Genomic DNA, 14,390 nt, shown 5'->3' on the forward strand with positions numbered 1-14,390 from the left:
TGTGGCAAAAATGACATGAACAAGTTCAAGTTTGTTGAACTTTGACACGCAAATTTGTCATTCTAACTTTAGTTAGCTTGTATTGTTGTTGTTTGAGCATAAACAACATCCACAAAGTTACAACGCTCAAAGTTCAAAGCAAAGGGAGATATTTTCTTTTAAAGAAATCGCTAAGGACTACAACAAACCTGGTTAGTGGCATCACTAAACCAAAAATGTACATAAAACCTGCCCCAGAGAACATGCAACAAAGAGAGTGATGTTGAGAGGAGGAAAATGTATGTAGTTAAGCACATTTAGGAGTCTGCTCAAGCGGTCACATCTGTCTTTTCATATTTATTGCAAGACAGTAATTAACACAAATGCAATAGCATGTCATAAAAACAAGATGACATCATAAGTTATAACTGTACTTGAAGTAAACCATACCTGTTCTATCTTCATGCAGCATATGTTTTCTGGCTCTGAAGGCATCTTACAACACTTCCCACACAAGTGATTTATAGATTATCATGACACAATTTGCTAAACACAGGGATGCTTTTCGGCGCCTCCCGCTTTTTCCGTGTCAGTTTGGGTGACTTGTGTGAATCGTGCAGATGCGAAAAGTTTTTTAGGAGGTCTGATTATAATTTCACCAACAGTAATTCTGGATTGCCTCCACTAAACATTAAATATGAGCTAAGTAAATCAAAACAATGAGCGTGGGTGAACCTTGTTTCTTCTGGCTGCATATCTTTTATAGTATCTGCCACTGCAACATAGTTCTCTCTGAGACAAGAGTTTGGAGCTGCGCCTTCCCGTCTTACTTGCAATAAGTGGCAAAGTTCTGGTAAGATCACTGGAGGGTAGGATATTGTTGGTTTATAATGTTATACAGGGTGTTTTCCTGCATAGAATTACGAGACGGAAGCCTCCGTCTGTCGACAAAACTCCTGTCGTGATAATTAAATAATAAATATATATCCTCACATGATCCTGCAGCAATCACCTATGATTTGCTGGTACAATTTCATCTAAAGCCATTCCATAGCTGAATGTGCTGGACAAGGATATTTTATTAATATTATTACATCGTTAAATTAAAGTTGAAGGAAACTCATCTTCCCTCCCCTCAGCTGTCAATCATCATCTCCGTTCAGCATTTAAACTGCGCGTTGCATTCGGTTAGGACCATAGACCATAAAAGGTTACAACAGTCAGCAAGTAAAACTCTTTTAAAGATCATTCTACATGTTGTCACTTCTTCTTGAGTCTCTTCCATCATTGTCAGACTCCGGTATAAAAGTCTGAACGGTTTTCTTGAAAGGGGTCTTATTTACACTAATAGCAATTAAATATAACTTTTTTTCAAATAGAGATTAAAACAAAATGTTAATTGCAGCAGTATATTTAAAAAATTTAAATAATCTGAATAAATTATGTACCAAAATCGGTTTGAATGAATGATTCAATGACTCATTCATAAATACTTCATTTGATTCATTACTGCCTGAATCAGCGCTTTTTGGAATTAATCTTTTGAATGAACAATGTAATGATACATACTGTTAATTTTTTTAACAGTCACTGTTAACGTGCATCTGAAGTGTGCTATTTGGGACATGGCCTTGAATGATACAGTGTAATTTTTGTCTTTGCCTTTAAGGAATGAGATTGCATGGGTCTTTGAATCGAGATTGCAATCTTTTAACAATAAATCATGCAGCTCTATCAGACTGTCTGCTTAATATCTGCTAACTTTATTTTGATGGTCCCCAAACTGACATTCTACTGACTATAAGTAACTTTGCAAGCAGAGTCGTCCAGGTGGTGCGACTGCAGCGGGCCCTGCTCTTTAGGGGGAGATTTTTCACCATTATTTTAGAAATAGAAGGGTTATACAAATCACCTTTTTTTAAAGATTGTTTACTTAAAATGCGTTTTATTCCAGGTTTATGTCTTAGACCAACACAATGGGAACTCCAAGGATTTACAGAGCCTCAAACACTTTACTGTGCAGGAAGATGCCAGACTGGGAACTGTCATTGGAACACTTGGGATTTCTAATAGACAAGATACACAGATACGATATTCCATTGTTGAGGGTGATGGTAGTTTACAGTTTGGCATCAAAAGTTCAAGTGGCGAGCTCTATGTGGCACAACATCTGGACTACGAAGTCACACAGCGTTACTACTTGGTTGTGCGTGCAGAAGCTATTCCCATTTTCAATGTCACTGTATTTGTGGCGGTTAGTGTTGTTGATGTCAATGACCATACCCCCTGGTTCCCTGGCAATGACAATTTTGTTGTGTTCAGTGTTTATGAAGATGTTCTCAATGGAACGGCAGTGTATGTCTTTAATGCTCGTGATGGCGATGGAAGTCTGCGTAATAGTGAGCTTTATTATTCTTTGACCTATGACCCTGACCCTGCCATAAAGGGACTGCCTTTACACATCGACCCTCACACTGGAGTTGTCACAACAAATGGACAGTTGGACCGTGAGCGCTCTGAGAACATTGTATTTAAAGTGACTTCCAGTGACAACGCAGAAGAACCCAACAATAGGAAACATACGTCAGTCGTAGCTCAGCTCATTATTTTGGATATCAACGACAACAGCCCCACATTTGTCTCCATGGACATAGCTTGTGTCTCAGAGGATGCAGAGATCGGACTGTTGATTCATCATATTATGGCAAAAGATGAAGATGAAGGATGTAACGGACACATCATATACAGTGTAATTTCAGGCAATGAGCGGGGCTACTTTTACATGGAAAACACAGGTAAATAATTTATTATGGGATGATATTAGGGATGCAAATGTTGGTCTAAGAGAAAATCATAAACTCGTAAACTGATTTATTAATACAATTTATTCAAAATAAAGAAAATATATACATAACTGCTCAAAGGTTTGGAGTTGATGCATTTTGTAGGGTTTTAAAAGAAGTCTCTTATGCTCACCAAGGCTGCATTTATTTGATCAAAATAAAAGCAGTTAAATGGTTAAATATTATCACAATTTAAAATAACTGTTCCCTTTCAGTCAGTCACGTTCGACGTACGTCAGAACTGACCGACGAATTGGGATCTGATCTCAGAGACCTATCTACTTCTAGTATGTAAAAACGAGCCAATCGGAGATTGGCATGTGATCCGCGCATTTCACGCTCCGGCCCTCAGCGCGGGTATAAATAGGAAGTGGAATGGCAGATCAATGCTTTCTACTTCGGAGCCGAGCAGTACTTACTGTGTCTACGAAGAGTGTGTGAACTTGAGTCTCATGAGAGAAGGAGAACTGCCGGTGCGGGTGAAACGGCGCTTCAGCAAGTGATCAATACATTCACTAAAAGAGCTTTTGTTGGTTTGGTTGCAGCATTGGGGGACGAGCTAATGGGCTCTGAGGATGAGGATTCGGCTGCATTGCCCCCTTCGGGTGTGACAGCGTTGCCCGAGTCTGACGCAGAGCTTACGGCTATGCTTGCCCGGGCCGCCTTAAGTGTCTTCACCTTCGCGGTTGGACGATTGGTTTCTCGGGGCGGCCCGTGCTGGTTCTCAGCGCCCCGCCCCGGTGCCTTTCTTCCCGGAAGTGTATCAGGAGATCTCGAAGTCGTGGGCGGTGCCCTATAGCGCTCGTCTGCGATCAACGGACTCCTCCTTCGGTTATGTGGGAATCCCCCCAGTCGAGCGGTCGGTGGCGATGCACCTGTGTCCCAAGAACGCTGCAGACTGGCGGGGTGCCCCGTGTCTCCCCCCCCCCTGGGCGTGTAAGTTCTCGTCCGGTATAACGGGCAAGGGCTACATAGCCTGCGGGGAATCCGCATCAGCATTGCATGCCAGGGTGCTCCTGCAGATCTACCAGGCCAAAGCGCTCATGGAATTGCACGAGGGTAGTTCCGACCAGGGCGTTATGCAGGAACTGCGTGCGGCGACGGGCCTCGCCTTAAGAGCGACGAAAGTCACTGCACGCTCCCTGGGTCGGGCGATGGCCACGGTGGTGGTCCAGGAACGCCACCTGTGGCTGACAGATATGAGAGATGCGGACAAGGTAAGATTCCTGAACGCCCCGATTTGTCAGGCCGGCCTCTTCGGCGACGCCATCGAGGACTTTGCCCAGCAGTTCTCGGTGGCCCAGAAGCAGACGGAGGCCAACAGGAGCTGCTCTAAGGGAGATGATGTCCGTATCCCCACCCCTCCGGAGGGCCCCGACTGGTGAAATAATATCTCATCCGCCAGCTCTCCGGAGCTCGGCGGTACCCACATTTTCACAAAAAGAGCAGTTTCCTATCTCCCTGGGCCCCAAGAGGGCCAGGTTGGTAGTTCACAACTCCTCCGGGCCTTGTCTCTCCCTCCCTCCCCTCCCCTCGCCAGGGGGCAGCAGAGTGGGCTTCGAGGATGCCCCCGGGCCTTCTCACCCACACTCTGACTGAACCAGGAGTACTCACGCGACACTCTGGGCCGCCTCCGTGCCTCCCGAGTCGAGTCAGAGCCCTACGCAAATATGCGTATTGCGTTCCCCCAGTGAGCCTTCTTGCACAGACACTGTGCAAAGTCAGGGAGGACGAGGAGCAGGTCTTGCTAGTTGCGCCTTACTGGCCCAACTGGACCTGGTTCCCAGAACTAACTCTCCTCGCGATCAGCTCCTCCATGGCCCATTCCCCTGAGGAAGGACCTTCTTTCTCAGGGACGGGGCACTCTATGGCACCCGCATCCAGACCTCTGGAATCTTCATGTCTGGTCCCTGGACGGGACGTGGAGGTTCTAGATGGACTACCACAAGCAGTCGTAGATACCATCTCTTCAGCTAGAGCCCCCTCTACGAGGCGCCTCTATGCGCTGAAGTGGAACCTGTTCGTTGAGTGGTGCTCTTCCCGCTGGGAAGACCCCCGAAGGTGTTCGATTAAAGTCGTGCTTTCCTTCCTGCAAGATGGATTGGAGCGAAGGCTGTTTCCCTCCACCCTCAAAGTGTACGTCGCCGCAATAGCGGCGTACCATGACGCAGTTGAAGGTAAGTCCATAGGAAAGCACAACCTAGTCGTCAGGTTCCTCTGAGGTGCGAGGAGACTAAATCCTCCTCGCCCAAACACTATACCCTCTTGGGACTTAGCTCTAGTGCTCAGGTTACTTCAGAGCCCTCCCTTCGAGCCTTTGGAGTCAATTGAGCTTAAAATTTTGTCAATGAAGACGGTGCTCCTGACCGCATTGGCTTCCATTTAAGAGGGTAGGGGACCTGCCTGCACTTTCGGTCAACGAATCATGCCTAGAATTCGGGCCTGGTAACTCTCACGTTGTCCTGAGACCACGGCCCGAATACGTGCCCAAGGTTCCTACCACTCCCTTCCGGGATCAGGTAGTGAACCTGCAAGCGCTGCCTTCGGGGGAGGCAGACCCAGCCTTGGCTTTGTTGTGTCCGGTCCGCGTTCTTCGCGCTTACATTGACCAGACTCAAAGCTTTTGGACCGCAGAGCAACTCTTCATCTGTTACGGAGGCCAGCAGAAGGGAAAGGCTGTCTCTGAGCAGAGATTAGCCCACTGGATAGTGGATGCTATCGTCTTGGCTTACCAGTCCCAAGACGTGCCTTGCCCTTTCGGGTTGCGAGCACACTCTACAAGGAGTGTAGCTTCCTCCTAGGCACTGGCTCAAGGCAACTCGCTGACAGACATTTGTAGAGCTGCGGGCTGGGCAACACCTAACACGTTCGATAGATTCTATAGCCTCCGTGTAGAGCCGGTATCTTCCCGCATTCTTGCTCCTAGTGCACTCTAAAAACTTTGATTAACTTTTACTATGATTTACTCAATTTTTTTGGTGAAACATTTTTACACTAAAAAAATTGAGTATATTTTAAAGCTGTGAAATCAATTATAGACACCATAAGAACTGAGTAAATGTAAGTAAAAAAAATTAAGTAGATCTGAGTAACTGCATTTGTTACATTAACAAATTCAATTAAGTAGAAAAAATTGGGTAAAAAGCATTTAAAAACCAATATTTATGACTAATATGAACGGCTTTTATTTATGAGTATTACTAACTTGTATAGTATAACTTTAATTTCCTCTAAACCTTTGTAAAAAACTCCACAGTCCACACAAACACACTTATACATGACATGGCCTTTATTGTCGACTAGTACAGCAATAACGTTACAGCATATATTACTGTTTTGACATGTAAAGAATAACAGTTATTTTACAACATTTAAACTCATGTAACAAACATTTTAGAAGTAAAAATTAAACATTTAAAAGTATTTCAAGTGTAATCAACCGGTCTGTTATCCCATTTCCACCGTATCAGCGCTGTTTCTGGAGCCTGAGATGGACTAACGTTAGCGGTCTGCGGGTGGACTTTGAACTTGAGACCGCTGTCCTGCGTTTCATTTGTAGCTGAAAGATGCTGCGAGGCGCCAGACTCCATAACCTGACAATAAACAAACAGTGCCCAGTTTTAATAAGATTTTATCATCCAAATTCATTATATTCATTATCTTTACGAATAAAGTTGTGTGTTTTGAGCAACTCAGCAGGCGTTTCAAAGACCAACGCCACACGTTAACTTAAGGTGACTCACACTGTCCCTGTATGTTGTTTTGAATTAAATAAAATGCCTTTTAGCACAGTAATGATTATTTAGATTTAAAAAAAAACATACAAACCTGAATTTAACAGAGGAAATGCCCCAATTCTGCGACGCTGAGAAGAAGAAACTGCTCTGGTGACTGAGGAGAATTCAAACCTCCGCACTCACTCAACCGTCGAGCTGTCGTTGCGTCAGAGGGTGGGGGAGGGGTGCATTGTTTTAATCGAGTAAACTTACTCAATTTCTTCAGTGTGTGTTAAATATTAATAATCTTAATTTTAATTAAGTAATATTTGTGGTTCTTGAAACAGATCGGTTTAATTCTCCATTCTCAAATATTTTGAAATAAATTTCACAAATGTATTAAGTATATTCAAAATAAATAATTGGTTATTTGAATACGAAATTATTTTAGTGAAAAAAACTTAAATATAACTATAAATTTTAGACAAAATTAACTGTTGGATTTTTAGTCAATTATTTTGGTATGTTTAACAAAAACCATCAAGTAAATGATATTGAGAGATTTTATTAAGTTAATAAAGTTAATTATTACTGTGATATTTACTAAGCCTCTGAATTATTTTTTAGAGTGTGGCCAGTAGCGCTAAGTGCCCGTTCTAAGTGTCGGCTTGCAACGCCATTCCCGCCCTCTGGGCCGGATACGTGCGTCTTTTGTCTCCAGTTGTGTTTCCTGGAAACGGCTAACCCTTTCGAGCTCCTCCGTCACCCCTACGGTGTCAGACGTTGCGGACTGTCTGACGCTAGGCCTGCACCCGTATGCTTGTGGAACGTGGATGTAGGCTGGGTTCCATATGTAGCGGTTCCCTCACGACAACCCCATATGTGTATTCTTCCAAAGCATTCGCTACCCTACTCAGCTAGCCCTGTGTCTTTCCCTTGACAGAGCCCGCTCTGTCGTCTCTGGGCGTGTTCTTTCCCCCCTACAATCAGGTTGGAACCACCCCAGAGGCCATATGTTGCACTACCCTGCCAGGTTAGTCCTTATGTGTATTCCACCACCAGGCCTACCCTGAAGGACATGGCTCCGCAGCGTACCTTCTCCCGAGACGGACACGCTTCCCAGCGTTCAGTAGTCACACTGAGTGGGTCTCGCAGAAACAGCAGTGACTGACCTCCCTGCTTGGAGCCCGGACTTCCGTACCATACTAGATGGTACAGTGCGCTCAAGCAGGATGCTGGAAAAGCCTCCCTCCTGGCGTTTTCAATAGGGATCCCAATTTGTTTGTCAGTTCCGACGTACGTCGAACGTGACCCACTGAAAGGGAACGTCTCGGTTACGTATTTAACCCTTGTTCCCTGAAGGTGCTGTGCTTCCGCTAGGAGCCCAGTCACTAGTCAGCTCCTCAGTAGAAAAGACCATTGATCTGCCATTCCACTTCCTATTTATACCTGCGCTGCCGGGTGGAGTGTAGAATGCGCGGATCACATGCCAATCTCCGATTGGCTCGTTTTTACATACTCGAAGTAGATAGGCCTCTGAGATCAGATCCCAATTCGTCGGCCATTTCCGACACACGTCTCCATTCTCTCCTTCAGGGAACGAGGGTTACATTCGTAACCGAGACGTTTTCGATTTAAATGTACTGTATTTAGGAATGTAATTTATAACTGTGATATTAAAGCTGAATTTAATTCAGCTTTTTTTTTTCTTTTGCAAAGTATAAGTCTTTACTGTCACTTTTGGTCAGTTGAATGCATCCCTGTTGAATAAAAGCTTAAAAAAATCGTACTATCCAAACATTTGAATGGTTATATATATATATACATTTGAATATATATATATGAATGTCACCATGTATATATAATATTTATCTCTGTCTTACAGGGCATCTGTACCTGAATTCGTCCCTGAATTTTGAATCCCAGCATGTCCACATTCTCACTGTCCAGGCTAGAGACAGCGGCGTTCCTTCTCTGTCCTCCACTCAGACACTCACAGTGGAGGTTTTGGATGTTAATGACCATCCTCCTGTGTTCCAGCGGCTCATTTACAATACCACTGTAATGGAGAACAGACAACCTGGAGAGATCATTGTCACAGTCATTGCAATTGACCTGGATTCAGGTAGGCTACCACCTTTAAAAAACTCATAATGAGAACTTAAATTTTCAGTAATTGCTAGTAAAATACCAGCTGGTAGTTAAAGTGTTATGGAAATCCCCACAAGATGGCAGTATGGTTACTCACAGTGTACATCATGCTATTGTCATAACCAGAAACAGCATTTCAGGAAATTATGTCTTCCCCTTTTTACAAGGCTTAATCATAATTGCCTTAGTGTCTGCATTTTGTCTGAATTTAAGTCACCTGCTTAAGTTTCTCTTAATTGTCTTAGCTTTTTTAATTTTTTTAGTCAATTGTAGGGTTGCTAACTTCAGACCCAACCTGCAAAGTTTAGACCAATCTGATCCAACACACCTGTCTGCAATTATCAAGTGCTCCTGAAGATTTTAATTAGCTGTTTCAGTTTGTGTTTGATCAGAATTGGAGCTCAACTTTGCAAGAAGGTAGAGGAGCAAGATTGGGCACCCATGGTCTGTCATACCTGAGTGTGATTTATAATGATCTTATGGGTTTGCTGAAATCGCACAGTCTGTAGCAGGCATTAGACCAAACAACTGCTATACTGGTCAGAAAATACCATCCTCCTATTTGTTTTGGGCTGTTTTGTTATTGGATGTCACTTGTGAGATTTAATTGGGTAGCGTGAGAGTATGAGACTGAACTTGAAAGCGTGTACCAAACCTAGTTTTCTAATAGTATAGTATTGTTATTTACTATTCCATAATACACATTTCTGTAACAGTAGCATGCAAAAATCTCCATGTAGCAAAAATATGTCAGCATTAGTAAATTAGTATTTATTTTCATATTTGTTCATCCTGATTTCAGTCTGGAAGTCCAGATGGCCTTGGTCATCAGACTTGAAATTTATTTTGTTAGCAGACTGCTGTTAAAAACATACATCCACCTGAATTATGTTTTGTTGAACTTGATTGCTAGCATAAATCAACGGGTCTTTGGGTTCCTTTTCGCACGCAGTGTGTTATTCTGTGCGTCTTGTCCCTAGTCCAAATATTCACAAATCTACCAGGCCCTTTTAAAATACCTCAGCCTCAATATCAGTGTCTGCCTGTCTCGGCGTTTCTGACGTTATCCTAGAACAGCAGTCAAGCCTCCTGCAGGATATTTGAAATTGTGTGTGATGATTCACTAACTCAAGCCATCTGTGCTAATAAAGTCCGGTTATTTTTCTCCCAGAATTCACTCCTTTCAGCAGTGTGGTCTATGGTTTGTTCTTTGATTTTATCTTCCATTACGTTAAACCTCACAAAACCCCATGAAACAACTGTGCCAAATGGTCATCAGATGAAGAATGATACTGTTTGTAATTGATTCAACTATCTCTTACTTCTGCATTAATACAGTTTGATTTTAGTGCACTCATAAAGGCGATATATGATATTTGTGGCTGCTGGTGAAGTTTCCAGCATGAGTTGTTTTGTGTGTGTGTGTGTGTGTGTGTGTGTGTGTGTGTGTGTGTGTGTGCGTGTGTGTGTGCGTGTGTGTGTGCGTGTGTGTGTGCGTGTGCGTGTGCGTGTGCGTGTGCGCGTGCGCTTGCGCGTGCGCGTGTGTGTGGTTATATGTGGTCTATGAGTATAATGACATGGATATTACAACATAAACATGGTTTACTTCCTATGTTCTCGTAAATCAAAATAGCTTAAAAAACATTTTAAACAGTGTTTTTTTTATTTTATTCAAAAGACAAATGCTAAAAGATTTGGGTGATGGGTAGGTTTAGTTGGTAGTTTTAGTTTAGGGGGATAAAATATTTGTTTTGTACAGTATAAAACCCTTACACCTATGGAGAGTAAACCACATATTCAAGAATGTGTGTGTATGTGTGTCGTATCCAATTTATCACCTCTTCTATCATCATCATCATCATAATCATCATCTTCTGGTTATCCCAGTCAAAATTTGATGACTTCTGTGAATAGTAAAATTTTGAGGTAAAATTAATGTTTATATTTTTGGCAACACAAAGCAAAAATTGCTTATGATGAATGTAATTGCAGCTAAAAAAAGATTAAATTATTATTCATTTATTAAGCTTTATTAAAGCAGGATCTATGTGCAGCAGTCATATATTTAATTATTAACTATTTAACAAAATCAAAATAACAAAACTCAGGTTTCTTAGAAACAGGCAAGGCAAGGCACGTTTATTTGTATAGCACATTTCATACATTTCGAAATGAAAGTCATTTCAAAGTACTTTACATAGAAATTAATTAAAAAAGTGTGTCTGTATAGATATTTTTCATGCAAGTTGTTAGTGCTAATGTTTTAGCTGTTAGCTGTAAGGTGAGCTAGTCTATGGCTACATGACTCTGGGTTAGTTGTAACAGCAAGACTCGGGGGTAGTTGTAACAGAGTCACACACACACACTAAAGTGACCAAACGTACTGTTTTCCCAGGACATGTCCTGTTTTCAAGTTCTGTCATGGCCCTAATATAACAATTTTCTGTCCATACAGAGGTGGCACACTTTAAATTTATTGGAAATAATAAGGCAAATTACTCTTAAAAGGCACATTTTTTATAAAAAAATTACTCTTTGAGTAAACTTCGAGTATAATTTGAGTATCTCATTGCCGGGCCAAGTGTCTGGGTTTTCGGTAATCAAAATATGGTCACCCTACACACACATGTGCACGCACGCACACACACAATTTCAAGTGTTCAATTTTTAATATTTTACTATGGATAATGCTATGACGTAACAAACATGCTTACACACAATGCTTGTGTTCAATGTGTTATGCTTGTGTTATGCTTGTGTTATGCTGCCTTCACATGCTATCAGAATTATCATAAACACGAGTTTCATAGTGAAAAACTGGACATTAACTTTTTATTTTTGTTTTTCTCAAGTAGTATTTGCCACTGGGAAATTCCGGAATAATTTTCCCAGAATACCATATCTTTTAATTGTGATATCTCTGGCTAATTTGGTTCTTCACATGAATTTGTGGATTGTATTAAAATATCTGGATTAAGTTACGCATTCTTGTGTTCACTGAAGAGGCCAGATGCCCAAAACCACACTGTAAAAAAAAAATGTTGGTTTTTGCTGGTTTAACTTAAAAAAGTAAGTAACCTTGTTGCCTTAAAATTTTGAGTTTATTGAAATTAAAAATTTGAGTTGATACAATGAAGGACATTTGTTTAATAAATAGAAACTCAAAATATTAGTGTATCTGAACCACATAAAAAAAAAGATAAATCATGAAAATAGCACTATTTGGCATGTTTCACTGCGTCATAACAAATAAAACCAATATGCTTACAAAATCTTTTATTAATATTTTAATAAAGGTTGTCGAATCTCAAAAAATGTTCATTGTATTAACTCAGAATTTTAATTTCAATTAACTCATTTTTAAGGCAACCAGGTAACTTTCTAAAAAAAAATTTACAGTGCACGATCAGCAATGCAGCGATTGGCTGGCGGCAAGACATCAATAGCTGTGTCTCATTCGTTAAAAAAGACATATGTCACTCAAGACCAGTGTTTTGCTGTGGCTTTGTAACAATTTGTACTGTGGCAGGAGTAAGTTGATTTGTATGTGCATGTGTAAATATTAGAACCAGTGGCTTGCACAAGAGGGGGGTGGCCGGGGGGCTTGAGCCCTTGTGAAAGTGCCCCCGCAAACGCGATTTCCACCCCGCACCCATCGCTATCCCTTTCTTCTCCCAACCTTTCTCTTATCAGCTTGGAGAGGCATTTCTTTTTAAATAAAAATAAAGTGTCTAGCAGGTACTTAATATACCTACAATATGATAATATATTTGCACACCTAGAACAGCCTCTGCCAACTTTAATTTAAGAAAAGTTTCTATTTGCAAAAAAAAAAAAAAAAAAAAAACATTTATATATCACTGGAGTTGCTATAAATGCTATGAGAGTAATGTTTTGTTTGGTTGAATATTGATAGGCCTATATTAAATTATTTTTAAATGAAATTATAGGCTACATTGGTAATTCCAACGATGTGTTCAAATAGCTCAAATTTTCGCCAAAAATTTTTTTTACAAAGCCACAGCAAAACGCTGGTGTGTATCCAAGCAACGCATGCTATTTATAGCTGTCTGTTCCATAGACAGTAAAAGAAATGGACAGAGCTATCCCATAGACTTCAACAGCGGAAAGTGAGGTCAATTAGAAGCACTCACTTCCTGATGGCTGAGCGAACTGCGCAGGCTCAGACTGAGCTTGAGGACGTAGATGTGACGTTAGCAACCTGTCTGACAGCTGTAGGTCTTCTAGTAGTTGTGGAAAGTGAAATCTGAATCACGTTGTTTAAACGGGACGTTGCTTTTGGCTCACTATGGGCTTCTCCCCATTCTTCTCCCTTGACTTAATCAGACTTTATGTCTCCATGTCCCCTTGACTGTCTCATAGACAGTAAAGGATTGCTTCTGAGCGTCTCCTCCTGTCTATACGGTAATTTCTCAACTGTGCGACAGAGTCGCGTTGGTTATGATGCAATCGTTAGCCTATTTTTACAAAAAAAGCTTCTACGGGGCGATAGTGTAAGATAAAGGTAATGGAGCCTTTTATGCATTGTCGTGTTTCTTTAGAAATAAACAATGGACAAATTGAGTCTTTAAACACCTCAGATGTAAAGTTATTCACTGTCAAAGTGACTCAAAAATGAATGGGAGTCAATGGGATGCTAACAGCAGGTGATGGCTTGGTTAGCAATGGGTGGAACGCTTTCCGAGTGCTAGGTTACCCTCTTGGTCTGTTCGCCGCTTCTCCACCCAAAATCAATTTTGTTTGTTTATTTATTTAAAAGAGGACAATGTACCTCAATCGACATTACAATAATGTAAATGTACCCGAGTTAGCTCGAAAGGGCTAATTTTCATCGGCAGTCCTCCAAGTTATTGTACTGCTATCGATTTTATTTTATTTATTTTCTTTTCTTATGACTTTTGCACTTTGAGATTCTTCGGAATGAAAAGTGCATTAAAATGTATTATTTATTATTTGAGCCATTTCAACACCCACTTATACGATTGGGTTCTTTAGTAATTTTGTCTGACCCAACCAGATAGTGGTAGGCAGATTTAAAATTACTTTTTTCTTTCTCCATGATTGCACTAAATTACCAAGTAAAATAGATGGCTCTAATATTTACACATGCACATGCAAATCAACTTTCTCCTGCCGCCAGCTGTATTATTTCTGTATGTCATTATTGACATATGTCTTGTCCAATCAGCGGTCAGTATTCATTTCACTGTGTCACTTCCGGTGTGTGGTACGTTCCCTTTGAGAATTGTGTGGTACGTCCGTTAAGAATTGGTCATTGTAAATTTGTTTTGGGACTGGTAAAAGTGTTTTGCGTCTTGTTAATTTGTTTTCTTAAATGTAAATTTGTTTGGTAAAAGTGTTTTGCCCATGTAATTGTGTTTTATGATAGGTAAAAAATGTTTTCCAAAATGTAAATTTGTCTCGAGCTTCGTAAAACTGTTTCCCACTTTGTAATGTTGTTTTGCACTTCCCGGCCACCGTAGTTTCAGGTAGCCTAATACAGCTTAAAAAACAAAAACAAGCTTAAAACTAATGCCATTTAAACAACACATCAACGCTTGCATGTGGCGTTGGTGCTATTTTTCATATAATATAAAAAAAAAATGATGGTTGTTAACGGTGACGCAAAGAATTGTCGGTTATCTGCAGCATCGAAGGCTACACCTCATGCACACTCCGA

The 14,390-nt window shown here is 41.1% G+C and overlaps 1 protein-coding gene across 1 annotated transcript in view; it reads left to right on the top strand.

The window, feature by feature from the left end:
• The window catches only part of dchs2 (dachsous cadherin-related 2), a 53,320-nt gene that overhangs the window by 19,714 nt on the left and 19,216 nt on the right, over positions 1-14,390 (top strand). Inside the window, exons 9-10 of the mRNA XM_067441650.1 lie at positions 1,934-2,774; positions 8,424-8,663. Coding sequence (XP_067297751.1) covers positions 1,934-2,774; positions 8,424-8,663 — 1,081 coding nt within the window. The remainder of the gene's footprint in view (positions 1-1,933; positions 2,775-8,423; positions 8,664-14,390) is intronic.

The sequence above is a fragment of the Pseudorasbora parva genome, chromosome 4 (genome assembly GCF_024679245.1).
Source record: "Pseudorasbora parva isolate DD20220531a chromosome 4, ASM2467924v1, whole genome shotgun sequence".
Classification (NCBI taxonomy): Eukaryota; Metazoa; Chordata; class Actinopteri; order Cypriniformes; family Gobionidae; genus Pseudorasbora; species Pseudorasbora parva.